General features: G+C 40.8%; 1 protein-coding gene across 4 annotated transcripts in view; it reads right to left on the reverse strand.

The window, feature by feature from the left end:
- Positions 1–25,655, reverse strand: part of Art4 (arginine methyltransferase 4) — a 64,630-nt gene that overhangs the window by 20,567 nt on the left and 18,408 nt on the right. For 2 of the 4 annotated variants that reach the window (XM_067128352.1, XM_067128351.1), the window contains exon 11: positions 23,578–23,658. In XM_067128352.1, the coding sequence (XP_066984453.1) occupies positions 23,578–23,658 (81 nt within the window). Of the gene's footprint in view, positions 1–1,274; positions 3,346–5,247; positions 5,307–23,577; positions 23,659–25,655 lie in introns of those variants that run through there. The other 2 variants (XM_067128353.1, XM_067128354.1) reach the window with 2 other exon arrangements.

Below are 25,655 nucleotides of genomic sequence, written 5' to 3' on the forward strand. Positions count from 1 at the left end.
GCCTGCATGGGAAAAGCAGCTGCGAATCTTGCAGAACCTTCTCTGCCTGTATTTATGTAAGGAGAGGGAATGTGGATACGACAATGGTTGGTTACATCCATTAGCTTTCATTGGTCTTCCATGCAGAGCTGCCACCTATTATTACATTTAATAATGTCATGATGACAAATGAGACAAGAGGCCAGTCAATAGAGACCAAAATGAACTTCACTGTGTGGTCTTGATCTATGGATGACCTCTTTAGAATATTCCTCCAAGGAAGAGTGCGTACCTTTGCTTGAACTACCACAAGAATGGGACCAAAATGGGAAGAAAAGTCAAAAGACTGTAGTTCCAACAAGGTATATCTCCAACCCTTGGTGGCTGCAACTGGAGGTTCCAGGGAATACGCACAGGGATAGGCAACAAAGGCAGACCAGTTAGAAGCTCACCACTGGCAGGGGCAAAGGAAAAGAGGCAGCAACAAGGTAGTAAACAAGTAATCAGGACCAGGGGTAAATATAAGCACTGGAAGGGGAAACAGATATAACGTAGAAAAATACACATTCAATGGGACAACTATTATAAACATTTCCAAGACAAAAAATAAGTAAGACTCAGAACCAGCACTTCACACACAAAAAAGCACTAACTACAAAACAACTTTTTCATCAATTAGTGAACAACAATACTTTATGGTAAAAATAAGCTGGAAGCAATTACAATCAGCTGGCAGAAGCAACCCTGTTCGGTAGCAAAGCTTAAGGGCAAGTTTTTCCGAGAAATGGTACAAAAAAGGATGGCTCATTGAAAAGATTAAGAAAAACTGACATTAATGAATGATGATGACTGCAAAATGTACCATAATACTGACCATAAAAAATATGGAGATTCTGGTATAGCTGTGGTTGACAGGACACATACATATATTCAATGAGTAAGATAGTTTGTACCTAATGGTAGGTCTGGAGGGTGTATGGAAGTGATAACTTGTCTTCAGTTTGGGAAACTGTGTCTAGGGACATTCAATATTGTGAACATGGGTACAATAGGACTGACAGGGTTGTGAAGAAACAACTGTACTTTTCTAGCCCTTAAAACCTGTTATTAACTTGTTACTTAGCTACAAAATACTATGTTCACACTTCTACAAACAACTCAAGTGTTTACAGCTATTTATTGAAATTTCAATTTAATAACCTTCCGTGGCATACCTAAATGAGTACCCATGATATATTTCCAAAACTACGTGATCTACCTTTGCAAATCCTGCTTGGTGAAAAGAAAACAGCAAGTTTGGTGCTCTAGAAATCTTTATTATCTACTTTACTGTAGCTACACAGAATGCCACCACTGTATGTAAATTCCAGTTTACAGACATTTGCTCAGAGATTTTCTGCTACACTTCACCTTCAATTCTACAGTCCAAACTAACAACTTACGATTGAGAAACTCACTGGCTTAGTATCTGCATCAAAATACCTGAACTGAAGCACTTTCTCAAACCTTAACCTTCATTTTCTTCACTTAAGTGAAAATCCAGAACTGGTTGGATATATATAAAAAAGTTGCTATAAGCTTCATCATCAGAATATTTTCATGGTATATACTACACCACTGAGCAACAGACCATAACATGAAAGATGAGGCTGGTAACCACTCGATTTATCAAATCATTTAAAACAATGACTTTTTTCCCTCTACCTTGTGATATATCACATTCTGAGCAGCATTTCTGCAAAGTGGAACAGAAGCAAGCCTTGATCATTCAGATGCAGATGATGAAAAGAACAATCAACATTCAAAGTTTGGTTACTGAATTTGGAGGTGTTATCATTCAAATGAAAGACAAAAGGCAATTTAATCCAAAGCAGAATGAGGAATATGTTAGACCTTGTCTCTCAGTATGGGAAGTTCATTTACTAAATTTCATAACTGAATCAATAGCAGAAGCATGTCACTGCCATTAACAAAACTGGCAAATAAGTCATCACAAGGCCATCAGTTCTCCATCATCTATATCTACATGATACGACTCATAAAACAGCGCTATAAACCACAATTTCCCAGTTAAAAAATAAATAAATAAAAATATAAAAACTGCCTAATATTACTTAAAGGACCTTAACTCAAATATTCAATAGTGCCTCATCCGAGAGTTTAGTTATTGTTAATCTAAACAAATAAAATAAAACAGCTATCCAAAAATGTATAGCCTTGAAAAATATCTGTCATTACTTGCCTGACCTGAATATTTCAAAAAGCATGTGTCCATTCTCAGTTTCTCCTTAGTTTTACTTTTATAAAGAACTTAAACCAGAACATGAGTACAATTTCTTTTCACTGATTGGGATGGCTTCCCCAAAGGTATGTTTATTATCTTAAAGGTAAGAAACTTACAAATAAAGTAAATTTCCAATAAGAGAGCTTATATAAATGGCAGAGAACTATTTATGTTTCTTCCGATGATATCTTTAATAACCACTAATTAAAACTAACAGACACATGCAGTTTTGAGTAGCGTGACTCTAAAGCTCTCATGACACACAGAGTACGTTATATTCTTGAAACCTTCATCTCTAAAATCATATTGGCTAAATTTAAGAGTAGACAATAAAACGTTCCATCTATGTCACCAAGAGAAATGAGTACTGGACTTTATATGAATCCTCTGGCAATAACTTCAAAAATTCATAATGCACGTCACCTTTTATCAAAGTGAATATGAGTATTTATTTGCATTTCTCTTTCAGCACTGTCAAAATATCCAACGCCATTCCAAAATGCAAGAACCATGCAATGCCATAAAAATTAGCACCTCAAAGTTGGTTCTGGGATGTAAATGGATTTGTAAAATGTAAAAATTTCTCAAATATATCCTTGGAACTTGAAATTAAAAACAACGATGAAACTGGAAATATCTAAACATGACAAGAAACAAAGTGCACCTTATTAAAGTTTAAAAAATAAAAAAATATAACATGTAATGATATAAAATTTTCCATAAAAAGGCCAGGGTACAGATGGCCTTATATAAAGATTAGCTGGCTCTGACATACTGTAATGTTCTAGAGGCATGAGTAAAATCATAAATTTAAAAGAAAAAGCTTTCTGAAGGTGTTATTATTGCTTTAGGAAATGAATCTTACCTTTATATTAATGTTATAAGAGTGCTTGTTAAGTACAGTATTAAACAAGTTATCAAAATCACCATACGCAACGGGGCAACATAAAAGTTACGGTATCTTTCGTAATGCACAAGACCTGCCTACTCTGAATCTAAACCACGGCAATCGGTGCATTTAAACTTTTGAAGCAAGATTATGCCTTGGATTTTGGAGTGTTAACGCCATGTTCCACAAGAGTCTGAAAGAAAAGAGAAAGACTAGCTGTGATCTCATGTAGGTCCTGAGTAGATAATAACGAAAAATAATTGAGCACCAACCTTGCACTTTACCTTCTTTCCACCCTATTACTCAAAGCTTTTCCCCCTTCCCTTAAACACTTCCAAAACAATTGTCCTATTTTTTTTTCCACCAGCATCTTTCCTATACATTTCAATTCTATGACACTTACTTGATATATTAAAGTAGTCAATTTCAACTAAGCATCACCTTACCAGCACGCCAAATAGTCCTAACAAATCATAACTGCAACAAAAATTGTAACACAAAACATACAACAGTTACACCCATCTTATGTTCTATGCTCTATATTCTATGAATCTTATTCAATTTGCATTATAAACTTTTTATGCTTATCTAGGGTAAAAATTACTAAGTTGGCATAAAAGGAGGGTTTTGACATAAAATATCATTTGATTTAAAAGAAGCACTTTACTACATGTTGTCAATGAATAGTCATAAAATAATGAAATATAAAAACAACAGGTGCTTACTGAAGACAACTTGGGAATTTCAGTGTAAAACAACGGCTTACACAAGGCTATCTTATTCTACCACCTATAAATGGAGAAAAAACTGAAATTTTGTCCCTATGCCAAGTATTTATTCCTTAAAGTTTATGTAACTTATATGGAAGACACTGCACACCATGCTGCTGAAAACTTGTGTGATTTTAAAATCATCTTAATATTAGGTGTGACAAAGCAGAGAATTCATAAATATGTCTGGAATGTTTGCTTTTATGAGAAACCAAAGCCTTGCCTCCTTACAGCAACTTGAACAGTGACTCAAAATACTGCTGTTACTGCAAAAAAATATGCATGAGTCTATCCTGGCATTATGCCAGCTTAATTCAGCAACAGCAATGCCAGACCATTTACTTACAGCATTAATGACACACCTAACAACTGGACAGATTTCATTAAGTCACAAATCTAATGAACATTATGTATCTTGAGACATCACAAAACATGACTATGCCTGTGATACTTTATCTACCGATTCAACACCTGGAAATTGAAACAGGAGCACTTTCTAGTAGTCTTGTAATATACATACATATTAAATTATTTTTGGAGAAACAATACTAAAAGCTTCAAGACTACATTTAAAACAAAACACACAGGTAGTATCATTTTCTCATCAGTAAAAGTACTTTCCATAAATTTGTGCAGTATGGTTTACATATCCAAATTATAAAAGAATACATTAAAAATTGAGAAATGATTCATTTTTTATTTGAAAGAAAAAAAAAATGGGTTATATGTTATTGTATCCAATTATGAACTATATGTCATATTTCATCTTGGATAAATGCCAAATCTACAAAATCTTGGATGATTGCCAACATATAAGATATGTGGAATCTACCACAAAAAGCAAATGCAAGGAACCCTCAATGCTCTCTTTAAAAGTTTTTATCATGGGTGCATAACATACTTTTCTTCTCCTAACTGTAAAACCAGTATTTACACATGTACGACACCGTTTCACTAATTCATAAGACTACAAGTTTCTACAATTTTTGCTTTCTGGCACATACGTGATCTGAAACTTGTTGATTTTCTTGTTTGTGTTTTAGATCTCAACAGCATAGGATCACTTTCCTTCTCATCCCATACTATACCATCTACTATTCATAAATTTCTGTGACAATAGAATTAAAAGCTGTTACATATATAAATGACTCCAGTGGTAAACAATCATATTTAAGGAAAATTTCTTTTTGAAAGAATAAGCAATGTAAAATATATTGGAGGAATATTCTATATGGGGAAGGAGTAAAAGAAATGTAAACAATTAGACCTCCAAAGCAGTGAAATATAAATTAGAAAGAAATTTGTATTTTTCCTAACATACGAACCTACACTTTCATATATGGAGTCATGCTCGCATAGCGCTCATCAGCTGTCTGATTTGTCTCTGAGGAAAAAAAATAAATAAATAAATAAAAAAAAAAAAAAAATAAAAAAAAAAATAAAAAAAACATCACTAGGTGTTAGGATCTTTGGTGGTTCTATGGGCGGTACGGTAGTTACCTGCTTGTTTATTTGGCTAATCCTCTCCCCTCCCCTCTTATTTTCGCAGGATTGTTGATGTCTGTGGTGGCGTGGCGCCAACTTTTAGTCAGGTTCGGGCAGCAGTAGCGAACAGGTTGTTCTCTTGGGGATGAGAACTTTTGAGTACCAGCAGCAGTTTGACTTTGAGGACGTTTCTTGGGCAGCTGGTGTTTGGGCCCAGGCTGGAGCAGCGCACCAATGAAGATGGTTGTTTGTTGGCCGCAGGTGGAGACCCTGTCGGCGGTTTTGGCTCGGGTGCAGTGGCCCCATGTCCTTGATATTTGGCGAGACGGCAGCAGGACGTCGTGATAATACGGCCTGTTGTCGTTAGTTGGTGGACTTCGCTGGAGATGGGCTTTTTTTTTGTATCGACTGCTGCTGGTACTTCTTTTTTTTGGATATAAAGTAATATTGCTTTATTTTTGTGTTTTGTGGCCCGGACCTGGCTCATTTTGTTATGGCTTTCTTTTTGGTTAAGATTTTTATTAAGTTTAATATTAATAAATCTATTTTTATAACAATTTCCTGTATTTTTGTTATTCCTCCTTTGTGTGTGCGAGCTGTCGATTAGCCAGAGCAGCCCCAATAGTTTTTCCATCTATAAAGATCCTGTTTTTTTTTTTTCTTACGGGCCGAGCCACTCGGTTCGTAACACTAGGCCTATGGTTGTGTGTGACCCGGGACAGCCTATCTTCTCCCGTTGTGTGAGTCAGGCCGTCTGCAGTTGTGCTATGTCTCCTATGCAGGGTGGTACACGGAGGGTACATTTATCTATATGAAAGCTTAGGTTTGTATGTTAGGAAAAATACAAATTTCTTTCTAATTTGTTATTTGTTCCAACACTTTTACTATATGAGCCTACGCTTTCATATATGGAGCCACACTCTGAAGTGGGCTGACGATCTCTCCTAGATAAGGAGGTGGAAGTGTGCTTACCAAACTGTCCAATTAAGCATATGTGAAGGTTCATAATATATGAAAACCTTACACATCAAGATCCTCATGATGTCTGTCATGTTGTCTCTTCTCTTTCTGACAGAGCTCCTGCAGGGGCCCTATGTCTTCATATCACTTGTTGGTTCACCGCAATTGGGCCCAGAGTGAAGGTATGGAGGTATCCAAGAACCAGTGTGCTATGTCCTTGAGGTAAAAGGAGGTGACCATCATCTGTCTCTTCCAGGCTCCCATATGGAGGTTCTATACCTCTGATATTGTGAGCCCTTACTTTGGTTGTGTAAGGTTCTCTGTTGTGGTCCAGCTGGTATGCCCTCTTAATTACTTCCCTCAGTCAGAAGAATTCAGTGTTCTTCAAAATCTCCCTCTTCTCTCAACCCATACTTAGGAACAGGGGTTGTATGTCTGAGGTAAGCTCTCAACACCCTTACCGGGCATAATAATATCTCCTTTCCTTCTTCCACTAAGTCCTTCAAGGAGGGGATGGAAAAACTGGCAAACCTTGGGTCGTGAGTGGATGGGTTCTGGGTTTTCACGATGAACTCTAGAAGGAAAGTGAACTCCGTAGGCGTCCAACCATGGGAGTGGGTAACACTGTATGAGAGGACATGAAACTCTCCTACCCTCCTTGCCGAGGCTAAGGCCAGCAGGAACACTGTCTTCAACGTCAAGTCCCAGTCAGATGCAGGTCCGAAGAGCTTGCAGGGCGTTCGTCTCTGGGAGGATAGGACCCTGATTATGTCCCACTCTGAGGGCTTTCAGTTTCTAAGGTTGGCAGCTCCTATCAGTTTTTAATCACACTCAGGCCAGGGAGGCCTTTATCCCTTAATTGCTGAGACCGATAGTGACTCCTCCTGACACAGGAAGAGGAGAAAATCTGCCACATCCTTCACACACGTTTTGGGGGGGATGGAGAGCCATGCCACTGCACCAACAGAGAAAAACTTTCTGTTTTCCCTGGTACAGTTCCATGGCCTGGGGGGGTTTGGAGATGGTCTTCGCACCTTGTCCTGAAAAACCTTTCTTTCTAAGGAGCAGCTGGATAACCTCCACCCATGAAGCTGGAGGGAGGCCACTGCTTGATGATACTTCCTGCTGTGTTATTGCTTCAGTAGGGTCGGGGTGAGAGGAGCTCCCTCGGTATGTCCACTAGCAGGTGGAGAAGACATGGGGCAACTTTGGAGCTACGAGTGTCATTCTCAACCCTTGGAACACAAAAAGCCTACTGATGATCCTCCTCAGTTGGCTGAATGGGGGAAAGATGTACACGTCCAGGTCATTCCAAGGGTTCTGGAAGGTACTTGTAGGGCAGCTCTTTGGTTAGGGACCAGAGAACAGTACAGGGAAGCTTGTTCCTTGCTGTGGCAAATGGGTCGACAGCTTTTACAACCCGTCTGTCACTCTTGTTCCGAGGACCATTCTGTTTCTATTTCTACTATCTGGTCCACCCTGCTTAACTGATCTGCCACCATGTTCTTCTTTCTGGGGATACATCTGGGTGACAGCAGTAGTCCCTTGGTCTCTGACCACTCATGCATCTCCACTGTCAAGGCGTTTAGGTAAGAGACTGTTCCTCCCTGATGTTTACATAAGCGACCACTGAGGTGTTGTTGCTCATCAAGACTGTGGACTTGCTTTGGAGGAGAGCCTGAAAATGGTGGAATGCCAGCCAGACTGCTCACATCTCCAAGACATTGATGTGGTAACGCACTTGCCCTTCCCCCCTTCATGATGTGTCTAAGAATACCAGCATTTCTGAGGGTGGGCAACTTATCTGTCCCCCTTGCAGGTGGTTCTTCGGATCCATCCACCACTGTAGGTCCTCCAAAACTCTTGTCTGTCACCTCTATGTTCTGTATCCTGGCCTCTGGGTCTCTCTCTCTCCCCGCCTTTTCATCTGCCATTGTACGGAACAGATATGAGTCCAGCCCCTGGGTACCAATTTTTCTAAGGATACCAGATGATCTATCATGACCTGCCACTACTTCACTGGTTGAAGGAGGTTTGCCAGGAAAGGTTTGGACTCCGTTAGAAGCTTGTCCAACCTTTCTTGTGATGGGTAGGACTTCACCCTCACCATGTTGATTCACATACCCAGGTATTTGACTTTCTGCTTAGGAACTACGTCCGATTTCTTCCAGTTGAGGAGAATTTCCAAGTCCTTGCACAGTTCCAGGATTGTGTTCCTGTCCTTGATTTTCTGTGCCAAGGGTGCCAGTATGAGCGATTCATCCAGATACCTTTGTAGTCTGGTACACTGCCTGTGGGCCCATTCCAACACTATCTGGAATACTTGGGTGAACACCTGGGGAGCTATTGCGAGGCTGAAGCAGATGGCCCTGAATTAGTATGTGATAAGTGTGGAAGACAAATCGCAGGAACTTCCTGCAGGTGGGGTGTATCGGGATGCGGAGGTAAGCATCCTGAAGGTCTATCGACACCATGAAGTCTTCCCTGATCGACACTAAAACCGACTGTGCAATTTCCATCTTGAACGGGATTAGCCAAAGGAAGCCATTCAGGGTTGATAGATCTGGTCTCTCCCTCCCACGATGCTTTCTCCACTAAGAACAGACAGCTGTACAAGCCCATTGTGCTGCTCTCTTCCACTTCTATTGCCCCCTTCTGTAACATTTCTCTGATCTCTTGTTGCAGGGCCCTCACCTTGGGCAAATTGTTCTGGTAGGGGGGGAAAATGATCAGTTTGGCAGACAACAGTGATTTCTGCGTGAGGGGCAGAACACACCCCTTCCTGAGGTTATGGAATGCCCACTCCTCCACTCTGCACCGTTGCCATACCGACCGTTAGTTCCTCGTTGGACGAGTCGGTAGAGTTCTTGGCTAGCACTCTGCTAGGCCCGAGTTCGAGTCTCCGACCGGCCAATGAAGAATTAGAGGAATTTATTTCTGGTGATAGAAATTCATTTCTCAGTATAATGTGGCTTGGATTCCACAATAAGCTGTAGGTTCTGTTGCTAGGTAACTAATTGTTTCTTAGCCACGTAAAATAAGTCTAATCCTTTGGGCCAGCCCTAGGAGAGCTGTTAATCAGCTCAGTGGTCTGGTTAAACTAAGGTATACTCGACTTCATTCCGACCACTTGCTCCCCAGACAGCCCCCATCTTCTGCTGGTCTGAGGGTGCAAGAATTTTCATCTCATTTCAATCCCCCTCTCTTCCCTGTCCTGTTCTGCCTACCAGGTCTGCAAGGTTGAGCTGTAAGAAACGACTTCCCTGCACTGTTTTCCTGTCCTTTTCCTGAGGAGCTGCTCAGTTCTGGGGCTGGTGGCAGGGGAGAAATGTTTGTCCAGTGGAGGTAGGAGGTCTACATTGATGTCTGGACTGGTGGGCTGTCCCCTTTGGATTGGCTTAATTAGTGTTCAGGAGGCCAAGTCCGTAACACCTCTCCTGTCCTCTACTGCCTGGTTCAATATGTCTGGGGGAAAGAAGAGAGGCGAGTCCAGGAGAGGGGTGTTTTTCAGGTTCAACCAACTACCTAGCGAGATCCGCTTCTGAATTAACGTTAAGAATTTCTCTCTCATCTTGAGGATAACGTTTGCCCATGCATGGGTTACATGTTTTGCCACGTAGGACAAAGCCTTACCAGCCGGGGCCACGTATTCCCTCATGGGATACCCGTTCTCTGGTCGAATGAGTTCCTTCATTACTTACAAACAGGCTTCCTGTCACCTATCAAGACAGGAGATGGCTCTCAATGTCCTTCCCAGTCTAAGTTAATCATCTTTACACTGATAAGCTTTGATGAGAGTTGCCAGAAACTCTCCAGTGGGACACTACTAGAAAAGCATTAAATTATTGGATTTAATGTCCTTGGTATGTAATACTTTGCCTAGCAGGGAACCAGAGGAGTGAATAACTTCTGCAATCTGGCAGAGGCCAAGGAGCCCCCTGTCGCTATCAGGCTACCCACATCCGTTATGCCCCCTGTAATTAATGGGGACCATGGAAGCCGTACTGTCTGCTTTGTCTCCTGGAGGCTGTCCGCTGTATGTTCCAAATAAGAGATGGAGGGGAACTTCTGGATTGTCGATGTCCATTTCAGGAAGGCCCTATGTTCTGTGGACCTCAAAGAAAAACTCCGCAAAGTTCTTCTCTTCGTTTGGTCTCACTAAGAGTGAGGGCTCAATGGGGAGGCTGTGTGGCAGCAGGTCTTACCGGCGCTGTCATGCCTCGGTGACCTGGGCCATGAGTGGTAAGATGAAGTGTGCAAGCATGGTTTATTCCTGTCTGGTTTCATGGAGGGTTGCCTTCACGCTCTGCTTCCTGACTGAGACTGGTGATCCTTGCTGTTCCTACCAACCTTGTCTTGTCTCGAGGAACACTGCTCTGTTCTGTCCGCAGATGCAGCAACTGTGAAAACAAATGGGATAAGGTACACTGTCCTGGGTCAAACGTGACCACAGGCCTAGCAACAAGATTTTTTTTTTTTTTAGAGATGAATCAGACAGCTGACGAACGCTATGTGTCCAACACTCCATAAGTACATTTGTATACGTGTCAGAACAACTTAATTTTTTTAATGCAGTGAGCATCTTGTAACATCAGCTGTGGTTGAAAGATTTTTTCCACTGATAATGGCAGTGTAGACCATCTAGTTTACACTGATAAATAAGCTCAAGGTAAAGAATGAGGTGCTATGTAATTTACAACCCAATAAACTACTAAATAAAAAATAATCCAGTCTACACCACCTTGAAAATAAGGTAAAAAACACTTACTAAGGGAAGGAAGATACACAAGTTTTTTATGCTAGTTTGTACTATAAACATCACAACTGTCCTACAAAACTTTCACACAAAACCACAAACATCATCAACTTGCATAAAGCATCAAACCCTGCACAAGGGAAGAATGGCAATGATTGCACAGAGTTAGGAATTTTTACCTATAGGTAATAAGATGTGATGATCATGGGAAATAGAATGCTTTGAATCAGGAAATAAAAAATTTGTACCTAGGGAAAATGTTTTGAAGAAACTGGAATTATATGTTGCTAACGAATGGAAACAGGTTAATTCTACAAGTCTGCAGCTGCTCAAAGGCTATGCTCAAGTTTTACGATAAACTTGTTAGGTAAAGAGAAGCACTCCTAAAATTAACTGGTTAAGTTCATCTGGGATGAAAGCACCTGAAAAAACATCCTAGCTGTGTGAAAAGCAATTTTGTACCTTGTGGAAAAAATGCCAAATGGTGGGGTAGTGCTTATCATCCAAGTAGATCTTATGCAATTTACTTCAGAGTCTTCTGTGGGCAGTATGCCCACCAGGGCAGAGGGAGTGGTACAGTATACCAAGAACCCAGCACAGATGCGATGAAACACTAATGAGTGCTGAAGGTGGGTGAGCGGGCATGGGTCTCATAGGTCGGATATATTGAGAGAGCCATGTGCCCTGAGCCCCTCAAGACTCCCAAGATATCTATGGCATACCTTGCTGTCCACTGAGCTGGAGGATCAGCTGTGCTAACAAGCATAGCTGATGAAGTGATGAAGCCAAGCAAAAACATTTCCAAACAAATTACAATTCTGCATCAAGTCACCATCTTCTCCCCAAGAAGAGTACAGCTCCCACATCAAAGTAATCACTGGGATAAAGAGTGAGGCACAAACATTAAACACTTAGATATATCTGAGAGAGAAAGGAAGGGTTGGCAAAACTGGGCCATAAATATGGCTTTTGCCATAAATATGGCTGGATGTGCACCATCAGCAAAAAGAAACTCGCATACCATGGAAAGGTTACAACACAGAATGTGGCCAAAACCATGTATACACAGCCCAGTGATATAGCAAGGAAGCAGTGCCCAAACCCAGCCACAATGAGAAGCAGAGTGCTAACCTGGATAAATATACAATCCTGAAAGGATCTTGCTGGGGAAAAGTTACCCCCAAAATAAATGAAGCAGTTACAAAGAAGCCTGTGATGAACTAGACGAATATAGGGCCTGAGGAGGTCGAGTAATATTGAATAAGCAAGAAAGGGAGAAGTTGAGACATGGGAGACACCAAAACAATTAGGTATTAGCTAACTCATGAATATTAGTAAAGAAAAGAACAAGGGGATAACCAGATCCCAAGCAGGAGGCAAGGAAAGCACTCCCCAAGAAGCAACACTAAAAACCACAAACTTGGGGATCAGGAAGTTTAAGCTGTAATATAACAAGAGGCTGGAGAGCTCCTCTGCCATAGAACCACAACTGAATGAGGAACTTTGAACTAGCACACAAAGGCTGCAACTGGAAAACGATGACAGCTGATACCTCCACGGGCAACTGCCTGGGCACCATCACAGCAGAACACCAAAGGATACCATAGCACTGGAATAGGCATTAAAAATAACATGGCCTTGTCCAAATACTCATTGGAACAGACATAAAAAAATAATGTGGCACCTGTCAAAATACAACAACAAAAAGTACAAACCATGAAAGGGTAAGTGAAGCTACAGAAGTGACAAAATACAAACTCGTGACCAGCTCCTCATACCCAGTTTCAGAGTAAATGAATCAACTTGTTGACAGATGGGGAGCAGAGCCCAATGCACATGGGTTTCTACATCCTCTCCCACATCACATAAATAAATAAAAAGAAAAGTATCAGCACTATTCCCAAATTGTCCAGCTCAAGAGATTATACTAGAATCCAAACAGGTGAGAAGACAGCGTGCCACCACTCATGACAAGGGCCCAGAAATACAAGGAACAGCAGATGATATGCCTGAATCTCTCTCTCAGTGGCAACAGGACAATAACAAGGAAGAGAAAAGACCAGGTTGGAAAAAGCTCACATACCGAACCTTTTCATAGAAGGGAAGGTGGTAGAGATGCTATCCACCCTGGTGACACTTGAGACAGGGCTGCCAATGACCAACTAGAATCATGTCGCCAAGCCTCACTGTTTTCAAATATAGACCCACATTACCATACGCCAAAGCATAACAGCACACAGGACAGCAATATATGCAATGTCATGCTGCTTGGTAACAAGAGCAGAGCAAGTCCGACTTGAAGCAAGACTGTTTGAGTAACTGCAACAAAGGATGTGAACCTGAAAAAATAGGTAGGTGTCATTGTACTGCTAAGTGAGAACGCCTAGGTTTGATCATGGTAATATTTTTACTGCTCACAAGGTACACACTATAGTAGACAGAACAGTAAAAAAATCACTGATAATACAAAAAAATAATTATCTGTGAATATATAAAAAGAATACTCAAGAAACTTAAGCTTAAAGTTCAGATTGTATACACAGGGAATTTTTCCCCAGTGGCAAGCACAAGTGAGGGATGATGATAAAGGATAATAATGTAAATGTAAATACTGCCTTGGAGTGCATCACAAGCAGAACAAAAACCAATTCACAATAAATGGAAAGGAAAAATTTGCTGAATACACAAAAAGATTATTACCTGAAAGCCTAAAGTTTAGTAGGAGAAAATAATTATAACATTCTTCCCCCAATGGAGCACATGAGGAAGCAGTAAATCATGAAAAATCCATGCTAGATATAAATCAATATCATACAAAAAATTTTCAAATATTTTCAAAGAAAATTAAACTAAAACACAAAGAAACTGGAGATGCTAAATATATTACTGAATAAGAAGTAGCGATTATATCTCTAAAAAGAGCTAAGCAAGAGCAAAGCTACTTTATACAAGATGTAATGAGGAGTTCGTGAATACTAAAAGAAATATCTTGTACTCACTTGACATCAGTGGCATGTGATGATGACTTGTGAAGCAAAATGGCTCAAAAGGAAAATATTACCCTTAAACACAGTATGGGTAGGAAAAGCAATGCAGTTCAGAAACAAGAACATATGAAAAAGCACAAAAGTTAGAATTACTCTGTGTAGTTTGGGAAACATAACATATACATCTGAAACATGGCTATTAGACATAAGTATGAGTAATACGGCTTGTGACAGACTGAACTAAAGGCTGGGCATGTGTGGTAAAACCTTCCCTCAACTCCACAAGTAGGTGTCAGTGGGATCCATTTATACAGAGCATGGTTAATAATGATTAATGGGTTTGTACAGAAATTCATAATTTTCCATCAGAGCCTAGCCAACTTTTTAGTAGAATCTAATGTGACACCTGTATTTAACATTTTGTAAAACCAGTTTAATAAAATCAATGTTGCAGCAGTATATGAAAAAAGCATTTTGCAAGATCTCACCAAATCTAATTCCACGCTGCATGACCTAGAACTTTTTCCATGATTTTACTGCTTTTCTCCTTCTCTATCTAGGCTTGATTAGGATCGTGATGTTTCTCTCCCACTCAAAAGTGGTTCTCTCCTTCTTTCATATAAATAACCATCCAAAATGGCAACAATAACCTCAATACAGAATTCTTAGCCTTGATATCATTGTTGTTATGTGTAGGTTAAATTAATATATTAAGAAAATTTAAAATTTCTATGGCTGTTTTGTTTCAGGAGGAGGGGGATATTTTATTTTAATATTCATGACCCACTTGAATGAATATAAATAATTAAGTCATCTGCCCTGTACTGCAGCCATAAGATGGTTGGTAATTGCATGCACCCAATTTTCCCATAGCTAATGACAGTCAATCAGAGTCATCATTTTTCAAGTCCTCTTACTACCCTTTCTGCATTTCATGTGCCATCAAAGTTTCTGAGACTTTTTGTGATGGTGAAGGCATGACTCTTACAAGGCCTTTCCTAACAATGTAAACCCAAATCTGGATACATTTTAGCAACTCTGACAACTTCTTTCCTTTTAAAATTATAATTGTATATCTCCTTGCCATCTTAGTTCCCTTTTTGTGTTAAATTATCTTATTTTTTAGAAATATAATCATTTTTTTCATACAAACACATTAACATAGCCCACCGAAGAATCACTGTAATAACCAAGGCACACCATTCCACTCGTTGAAGAAAGATGATGATAGGAACATTGGGCTGTTGATGCTCTGACAAGGGAAGTCCAGGGCTAGGATGTGTGAAAGAAACTTGAGGCTTCAAGCGGAGCATGAGGTCAAAATGTGAATGGTAACCTCTTTAAAAAGGTGGAACAGATGTCTGAATCTGCTCACCTTACAAGGCACAAAGTTGTGACGGCTAAAGATATGAGGAAGATGAATCTTTGAAGACAAAGCTCATCCAAATGTAATAAGTCAAGATCATAATCAAGGACAATTTCACAACCCCTCCTAAAAGAAAGAGGTTGAAAGACAAGTTATCCTCAAGAAACCTAAAGCAGCACAGATAGTACAATCATTAGAGGTCATATCTTGTGAAAAATTATAATATGCCAGAGATAGAAGAAAAAAAATCTATCTGATATCCCACACTTGATTTAAGAAGAAACCTGGAGTATGTAACAGGGAGAATGTGAATTACAACAGGATCTCTGATTCTTCTGGTTGCTTGAAGCCCAAAAACTTAACCCAAAATATCTAATGAAAAATTTTTAAGGGATTGCAATCATAGAAGAACCTTTTTGAAAAAATTAAGCATGCATAGTTGAGAAAAGCTATTTAGGGACAATACGATAATTAAATTAACAAATCAAGAACACAACTCTATCTTTGAGCCATGAAACTGATTGTAATGACATTCCTAAGTCTGAAATAGGATCTGTGTACTTCTAGTCTACTAACTTTAACTTGATAATGCTTAGCAAACAGTTTGGCTTCTTACTTCAAGAGAAAGAAAAATAAAATCACCACTCTATGGTTACAAAAACAATCCCAGAAGTAAAAATGTTGAAAATTACAGTATTCATGAGTACAAGTATTTACAGAAACTTCTAAAACTAACTCCAGCTCAAGTGAAGATACTTGCCAGCGCTTTTCATAAACCTAAAATGAGTTTATTACTAATGTACCAATCATTGCACTCTTAAATATTTACAGAAACTTCTAAAACTACTTACAGCCCAGTGAAGATATTTGCCAGTGCTTTTCACAAACCTAAGCCGAAGTTATTACTAATGTATCAACCACTGCACTTCTAAATATTTACAATTTCTAAAACTGCCTCCAGCCCAGTGAAGATACTTGCTAGTGGTTTTCACAAACCTACGCCGAGGCTATTACCAATGTACTGACCATTGCAAGAAAAAATAATGAAATAATGAGAATGAATGTGTATAATTAAAAATATGATATAAAACATTAATCCTAAATGGTTCCCAGTCCTTAGATACATGGAGCTGTTGACCAACTGCTAGACACAAAGTTATTCAATTATCATCAGAGGACCCATAGGGATGCCAGGGGATGTGGGATGTGTCTACCTACATAAGCCATCTGATCATCTTTTTTATACTACAAGCGTAACGACCATGCCTGGATTTGTGGATGATAAACAAAAAGGCTATATTTAAATAATGTGTTTGTCTTGAGACAAAGATTCTTACTCAAAGTCTATCAATTTTCTCCTGTAAAAGTCTTTACTTATATACTTCTGCAGTAATTAAAAATGTATGGAAGGTGAGACACCACATAAAAACAAATGAGTGCACTTTTAGCATGAAAAAAAAAAAAAAAAAAAAAAAAAAAAAAAAAAATCAAAAAAAGTTCCTAGTCCACCGATTCTTCTTGAAATGGAAAATCGAACAATAACCAGGGTTTGTAACCATACCATGTTGACAAATAACCAAGTAACTGGAAGCAGCAAATTTTTACAAACTTCCACACTTCTATTAAAAAAGACCATTCCAACTTGAATACATGAGTACTTTTATATAAAATCAACACCTCATGTGTTATACAAACATGACATTTTTATGATAAAATAAAGTTTTATATATACTTACCAAGTAATTATATAGCTATGAGCTTTCTACCTACGGCAGCCTAAAAATTTCAAAATTCACCGTGACGCTGGCATTTGTTTTGGTGTAGGTACATGCCCTGCCCACTATTGGGGACTGGGAGGAACAACTTAGCAGAGAGCTTCAATTCATTTTTGCCCTTATGTCCATGCGTGGGGAGGAGGGAGGGCTCCGATTATGTAATTACTTGTTAATTAGATATAAAACTTTATTTTATCATAAAAATGTCATTTTTATATAAGTAACTTACCAAGTAATTACACAGCTGATTCCACACTGAAAGGAGGTGGGATCTATGGACATATTCTACACCAAAACATTAAACACAGTAATGACTTTGATACAGAACAACTGCTAGCATTGAGACAATGCTTGATGTTTCCTTTCCTGCCAAGAGAGCAACTGCAGATTACTGCCTCTGGCCGATGCTCCTCTTGACTTGTATTGGGCGTGGCTGTATGGCACAGAGTCACCCCTACGTAAGCAGGAAACTTGTACTGGGAGTGGCTGTATAGCCTAGAGTTGCCCCTATGTAAGTGGGAATTTTGCAGCGAGGAAAGTACATCTGTGGCTAGCAAAGTTAAAAAGATGCCCTTGCCCTGGGAGAAGACCAGAATAAACCAGCAACGCTGTCACCTACACTGTAATAAAAAAGACCACCAAACTAACCACTAAAAATTGGTGGGTACTCAAAGTGTTAAGTACCCCCCGGCTTCCCATAACTCAACATCTGATGTCAAGGCGAGGAACAGTAGAGGGACAGAAGGCTCCCCTATGCTTCCTCTCCCAGCACCATGCCAGCCACAGATAAAAGTCATAAAGCACTGAACTTTTTGTAAGTAGTTTCCCACAGATAAAAGTCATAAAGCACTGAACTTTTTGTAAGTAGTTTCCCACAGATAAAAGTCATAAAGCACTGAACTTTTTGTAAGTAGTTTCCAAGTCCTTGAGGTAGTGAGCGGCAAAAACTGACTTGCATCTCCAAAAGGTAGATTGGAGAATACTTGACAGGGGCATATTATGTTTGAAAGCCAACGAGGTAGCGATGGCCCTGACCTCATAGGTTTTCACTTTAATGATTGGTAAGACGTCTTCATTATTCTGGGAGTGAGACTCAGAAATCAAACTTCTCAAAAAGAAGGAAAGAGCATTCTTTGCGAGAGGACGAGAAGGGTTCCTCACAGAGCACCAGAGCTTGTTTGATGGCACTCTGATCTTCTCTGTCTCATGAAGGTAATACCTAAGGGCTCTTAATAAGCAGAGAAGTCTCTCCTCTTCTTCCAACCCAAGGATGTCATTAAGTTTTTAATGGTGAATGAACGGGGCCACGGATTCTAATCCCTGGTCCTCATTCTTAGCAAGGAATCCAAGAGAGAAGGAGCAAATTGCGTCCCCTTGAGAAAAGCCAACTCTCTTATCGATAGCTTGGAGCTCGATAATCCATTTGGTGGTTGCCAAGGCCACAAGGAAGAGGGTCTTCTTGGTCAGGTTCCTACAAGAGGCAGAATGAAGCGGTTCGTAGGGGGACCTGAGAACCATTTTAAAACTATGTCCAAATTCCAGGAGACAATGTCTGACTTCTCTTGTCTAACAGAATCGAAGGACTTGATTAGGTCACTTAGGTCTTGGTCAGAGGACAGATCTAGACCTCTGTGTTTGAACACCGAACTGAGCATAGACCTATTCCCCTTGATGGTGGAGGTCATTAGCTTCCTGGAAGCCCTCAGGTAGAAGTAGCAGCTTCCTGGAAGCCCCCAGGTAGAACAAGAAGTCGGCTACCTGACTTATAGAGGTCTCAGAAGTAGAGATGTTATGGTGGCTGCACCATCTTCTGAAAACTGTCCATTTGGACTGGTACAGCTTGCTAGAAGAAGGGTGTCTGCATCCAGCAATAGCTTGTGCAGCCTGTCTCGAAAACCCCTTCGCTCTGACGAGGTGCCTGACAGTCTGAAGCTTGTCAGGGCCAGAGCAGACAACCCTTAATGGTACCTGAGGACGTGGGGTTGTTTAAGCAGCGACCTCTTTTGAGGCAGGAGCCTCAGGAAGTCTACTAACAAATGCAACAGGTCCAGGAACCATTCCTTTCTTGGCCAAAAAGGAGCAACTCAAGAGTCATCGAGACCTCTTGGTGGGATGCCAACTTATTGATCACTGCGCTGATCATGCCAAAAGGAGGGAAGGAATAGATATTGAGACCTGTCCCATCCAGGAGCACGGTGTCTGTGGCCCAAGCGAGAGGGTTCGGGAAAGGGGAACAGAAGCGAGGAAGATGATGGTTCCTTGATGTTGCAAACAGATCTATGGCTGGCGTGCCTCACAACCTCCATAGATCGCACAGACAAGAGGATCCAAGGTTCACTCCATTGGAAGAACCTGTTTGAGCCGACTCAATTCGTCTGCTAAGACGGAGCTATTTCGCCGACTCGTAAAGAGAAAGATTGGGTGCCAGAGCAGTCATGTTGTCAGCATAGACTGCAACTGTTCTGCCGCGAACTAGGGCTGAGAAGGACTGGAGACCCAGATGAATGGCCTTCAGCTCTTTTATGTTGATGTGGAGTTTCAGATCTTCCAACCACGTCCCCGACACTTCGTGAGACCTGAGAAGAGCCCCCCAACCCAGATCTGAGGCATCGGGGTAGGAGTGTATGTCAGGGCTCAATGGAAGAAGAGACTTCCCCTGCAGAAGTCTTTCTTCCCACAACCACCATCAAAGATCCTGCTTGATCTCCAACGTGATGGGGAAGATGAAGGAGTCCAGCTGAGTCTTCCTGCTCCAGTTTGCTTTTAGAAAGAATTGCAGAAGCCTTGTGTACAACCTTCCCAACCTGACGAACTGTTCCACTGAGGCAAGAATCCTCAAGAGGACCATCCACTGTACCACTGAGCAAGATAGAAGAGACAGGAACTTTTGGACAGTTTGAAGACGAGGCAACTCTTCTGGGGGAGAGAGCAGCTCGAAAAGTCTGAGAGTCTAGAATCATCTGTGACTTCTGGTTGTTGATCTGGATGCCTAACTGCTGCGTCAGGCGAAGAGTTCTCATTATGTCCTCTGCGCATTTCTCTCTTGAAGGAGACCTGAGAAGGCAGTCGTCCAAATAGAGACATATATTTATGCCTAGGAGATCCAGCCACCTGCTCATAGGAGCAAGAATCTGAGCAAAAACCTGTGGGGCCATGGACAGGCCAAAGCACAAGGCCTGAAACTGGAGAACACTGCCCCGGAAGACAAATCGAAGAAACTTTCTGGAGTCTGAGTGTATGGGGGACATGAAAGTAAGCATCTTGCATGTCCCTGGTGACCATCCAGTCCCCCTGTTGGAAGGACGACATGACTGAGTGATTTGTCTCGATGTGAAACTTTGTTTTCACAACAAACCGATTCAGGGTGCTGACGTCCAAGACAGGCCTCCAGCTCCCTGATGATTTGGGGACCACGAAGAGCTGGTTGTGAAATCCCTCTGAATCGTGATCCTTGACCACCTCTATTGCTCCTATGCATAGAAGAGAGTTAGCTGGAAAGACAACTGGCGACTTGGTTAAAGGGGGGTATCCCCTTGAAAGAAATGGAGTGCCTTCTCTCAACACCTTGACTACCCAAGGTTCTGTACCTCTGCGGCTCCATTCCTTCCAAAAGAGGCGAAGTCTTGCTCCTACCAGGGCGTGAAGGACCAAGTTCTCACTTTCTGGTTGCTGGTTTAAAGGTGGATTTCTTGATGGACTTCGAGGGAGGACGTAGATTGGTAAGAGGTCTTGGTTGGGTCTTCTGTTTTCCTCTGCGAAAGGGCTGAGGTTGAAGCGGAGAAAAGGGTCTTGCAGTAATGGAAGAGGAGTCTCTTGGCCGTTTGACAGACTGAGCTAGAAGATAATTTTTGACTTTTTCTGTAAAGCCGACAAAATCTCCTTGATGACATCTCAAGGAAACGTGGGACTTATCCAGAGGATATTGGAGCATGATAAAACGCCTAACCAATCCACTGAAAAATCTGCCAGGACCGGACAATCCTCAATCTCCCTGGCTAAAGCACTAATAGTCCAGTCGAGGAAGCTGTAAACTTCTAACACTAAAAATATTCCTGGTCAAATGGTCTAGCTCGGGAGAGGAGAACATGATCTTGGCCAAGGAAAATGCAGAACTAAGAGTCACATCAACCAGGCTGGAGAAGTCGCCTTGGGAGGAGGCAGAAACTCCCACAGACGGAGCTTGCCCGGTGGCATAAAAGCGGTAATTCCTCTCCACTAGTCTACACAGGGGAAAAGCAAAGGTGGCCTTGTCCTGTTCCCTCTTAGAGGCCAACCAGACTTCCACTTCTCGGACCACCTTCTACGCAGAAGAGGAAAGAACCAACTTCGGGAGAGCATGGTCTGCCAGGAGTTTCCTCACGAGGAAAGTCGAAGCAGGAGAAACTGGGGCAGAAGCAGCGAAAAAGTCTGGGAAGGTGTCGAGGAAATATTTCAGCAAGGCGGAGTAGGCTGAAGGAGGAGTGGAGTCTTGCCCTGATCCCCCCTGTCCGAAGAAACAGGTGACAACGATGTATCCTTAGACTTGGAGACCATTGGAGTTTTCTTAAAAAACCTCATAAGGTCATTTAACTGACGCTGAATATGGGCAAGAGAAGGGTCTTCCTACACTGATGAGCGCGACTTACGAGGTGGAGAGGCTGGTGACGAGCCAGAACGCGATGGCGCCTGGTGCCCAGGAATTGGCATGTGGGAGCAAGCGTCGAGCGACTGGGAGAAGGGAGCTTGGAAGCAAGATGGAACTTTGCCGAAGGTGATGGGTTCTTGAGCGAAACTTCCTGGTGCTTGGGAGCTAAAAAGGGGCGATCAAAATATGAAATCGACTCCAGACTGTTCCAAGCAGACCACAGGGGAGGGACTGAAGATGTAGAAGGTGGAACAGCAAAACTGCAAGAGGGCTGCAAACTAAGACTGGCCCCCTTGGCCCTCTTGGTAGGCGGAGGGGAGCTGTCTACCGGCAATATGCCTCTTGAGTGGGTGCGTAGAGACCAGGTAGATGACAGATGATGCACAATAATAGAGACACCTTTCCAGCGGCGCTCTGTCGCAGCCTAGGAACGGGCAACAGGCTCAAAGGAGAGGCAGCTACTCGTGGGCAAACCCCATCGGCCTCCCTTGGACCTTTGGTATGTCTTCTCCCTGGTACGAGGAAGCGAGACGGGGACCTTCGTCTAGGAGCACCGGTGAGACATGCAGCCACCTCCTCAACACACCCTGCACTGCACACTAACACTTTTCAACATAAGCCTTAAAGGAGGACCCCAACTCCATTACTGTGTTGACCAAAAACTCAAACATCTTGTTGAACCTAAATTTGAGACTGGCAATGGTGTCAAGATTGCAAGCATGGGAACCTGGAAAGGAGTACATGGAATAGAAGTAGGAGGGTTAACGATAGGGGATGAAACAGAAATATGAGAGGAAATAGCACTATCTTCTACAGTTTCTGTCACAAGAACAGGTTCTACACTAGCCCTATTCTCAGCTCTAGCAGCTGCCTTCCTTTTCCTATCCTTATCTAATTTGTCCAGATGGGACTGCAAGACCTTCCATTTTTTATTGTCCCAATTGTGACAATCAATGCAAGTACTGTCCTTACTGCAATCCTGCCCCCTACACCTAACACACTTCATATGGGAATCATAACAAGACTTAGTTCCTCTAGTCCTACAACCTTCAGAGCAAAATCTAATGCTTGAAGAGCTAGAATCAGACATCTTGAAAACCTGCTATAATTAATGTTAACGAGAGCTAACACCATAGCTATGGCTTGACGGCTACAACAAATAAAAAGTACTTCAAGAAGGACAAAAAACAAAAAAAAACCATGAAGTAGACTGCAGGAAAAACCACCGATGTTAATCGGGAGCTGGCAGAAAGCGAATTGAAGCTCTCTGCTAAGTTGTTCCTCCCAGTCCCCAATAGTGGGTGGGGCATGTACCTACACCAAAACAAATGATGGCGCTACTGCGAACTTTGAATTTTTAGGCTGCCATAGGTAGAGAGCTCATAGCTATGTAATTACCTGGTAAGTTACTTATATAAAAAGTCTGATTACTCAACACAGACTTGGGAAACTCATCAAAATAATGTAAATACAAATGAATAAAAACTGGGGATCTATGATAGATGCAAATTTATCAACATATCAGCATAAAGAAAATCAAGTTGAGGTGATGTGGTAATATGACAGTGAATGTCTTACTTGCATGCAGTAATTACAGCTTAAAATACATCCCTCCCTGAATCAATAAAAATAAAATATATCAGAAAAATAGCAAGACTACTGGTATCATGCACTACTCTTAAACCATAATCATGTCATTTACCTAAATTAATGAGTGACGTTCCCTGATCGAGGGCGACTTCACCAAGGCCATTAATGGTCACCCCATTCACCATATTGAGAGCTGAAAAATAAAAAAATACTGCTGATTAATTTGTAATCAGAAACACACAAAATTATGAATACACACTAGCATCTTGTATTAACTGTTACAGTTCTTTTTACTGGCTCAGAAAGTATTTCTAATATTTTACTGGTAATTCCCATACAAAAGTACAGTACTGTAATTATGAAAATAAAATAACATTATTCAATCTGCACAAGACAGACTATAAGAGCAGTTAATAGTTAAAAATAGTTCAATTAGACCAGAATCCATTCCACACAAAAAGTTTCACCTTTTCAAGTGCTTCTTGCTCAAACTTATTTCTTGCTGGCACAGAACACCTCATTAAATTGCAGATAGGCTGATTTATAAGAAGATAATTCAACATATGAATAAATATTTTCAGTTACCACAGGGCTGACCAAATAGTATAACTTTCAACAGAACAATACATACTGCATTTATTTGCTGTAATATATTATTGTGTAATATAAGTTCTTATAATGTAAGCTTAACTTGTATGTCATTCTTGTAACATTTAAGAACACTGTACTTTATTGTATTTAATTATAAATTAATATAACTAGAGAGTTAGGTTTTGAGGCTCTTGGGGTTTGCCTGAAGGACACTTTTCCACAGGACCTCAAAATTGGAACTGAAAATAATGTACAGTTAGGGTGGAAGACACCAAAAGGAAGCAATGAAATGTATAAGGAAGAAAGCAATGCAGCTGGGACTGAAGGAATGTTAAAAAGAACCTTTCGTACCATTTACTGTCACAATGTAGGCAGTACCCCCCTAAATGGTAGCCTATTGATAACTTCTCATTTAAATTTAATACTGCACTACATTCTTGACATACTATAACTGGACCTTGAGGTATGGCCAACAAATAGCAGCTTTTTACATGGGTGTGTCCCATAGTGCAATTGCCAATTATGATAAATAGCAACTGCAGTCATATATCAACCCTTTTGTTTCTGTAAGGGGGTACTACCATCTAAATTAGCACTGCACACTCAGGTGGTATAAATGGTTATTTGCAGCATCTAGCAACATTACTCTTTGCTTTTAATTTTTCTGTGTTCCCCTTGGTCTCTTCCAAGCTAGCTGTTGTTTCTTCGGCGCAATCGAGTTTTCTGTCCAGCATATAAAACTGTGTGAAACTTTCAGCCATGGCCTGGTGGTGGCCTGTGTTGTTCATATCTATAGCGCTGCCAGATATATGATTATGGCTAATTTTAACCATAAATAAAATAAAAACTACTGAGGCTAGAGGACTGCAATTTGGTATTTGATGATTGGAGGGTGGATGATCAACATACCAATTTGCAGCCCTCTGGCCTCAGTAGCCAAGATCTGTGGGCGGATGGAAAAAGTGCGGACGGACAGACAACGCCCATCTCAATAGTTTTCTTTTACAGAAAGCTAAAAGCTTGTTGATGTACTGGTGAAAATTATAACAAACTAATAGCCTTTTTGGAAACCCCTGCTTCCTGCCTGTGTCCTTTGAAGGATTTTCTTCAAAAGCAGAAATTATAAGAACTTGAGAAAGTAAGGCAGAATGTGTCATTAAAGAAAACTCTCGACTGGCAAACATGTCATTATTTTGATGATTTGTTCACTATAAAAAACAAAGGGTTCGTAAGTTACCTCAGCTGGTCTTACTGAAATACAAGGTTAGCAGATGATCAAGGTGACTGAACATGGTAATTTTTTAAACAAAATTTTTAAATAAAACCATTAATCACAATCAGCCTTATTCTGTGCTAGTGGATCCCAGTTACATCAACTTTACAAGACTTCAAAACATAAAGAATATTTTGTTATAAAAACATCTTATAAAATTAAACATGTGCTTCTCATACATTTTGTAAATGAATAATGCCCATACCATTTCACCAATGCAGAAAAATTAAAATAAAATAACAATGACTAAACTTTAAAAACTGATATATAATCACACTTATCTCCTTCTCCCTCCCTTCCAACCTCTTCTCTTCTTATCCTAATCC

This window comes from Macrobrachium rosenbergii, chromosome 26 (assembly GCF_040412425.1).
Source record: "Macrobrachium rosenbergii isolate ZJJX-2024 chromosome 26, ASM4041242v1, whole genome shotgun sequence".
Lineage (NCBI taxonomy): Eukaryota > Metazoa > Arthropoda > Malacostraca > Decapoda > Palaemonidae > Macrobrachium > Macrobrachium rosenbergii.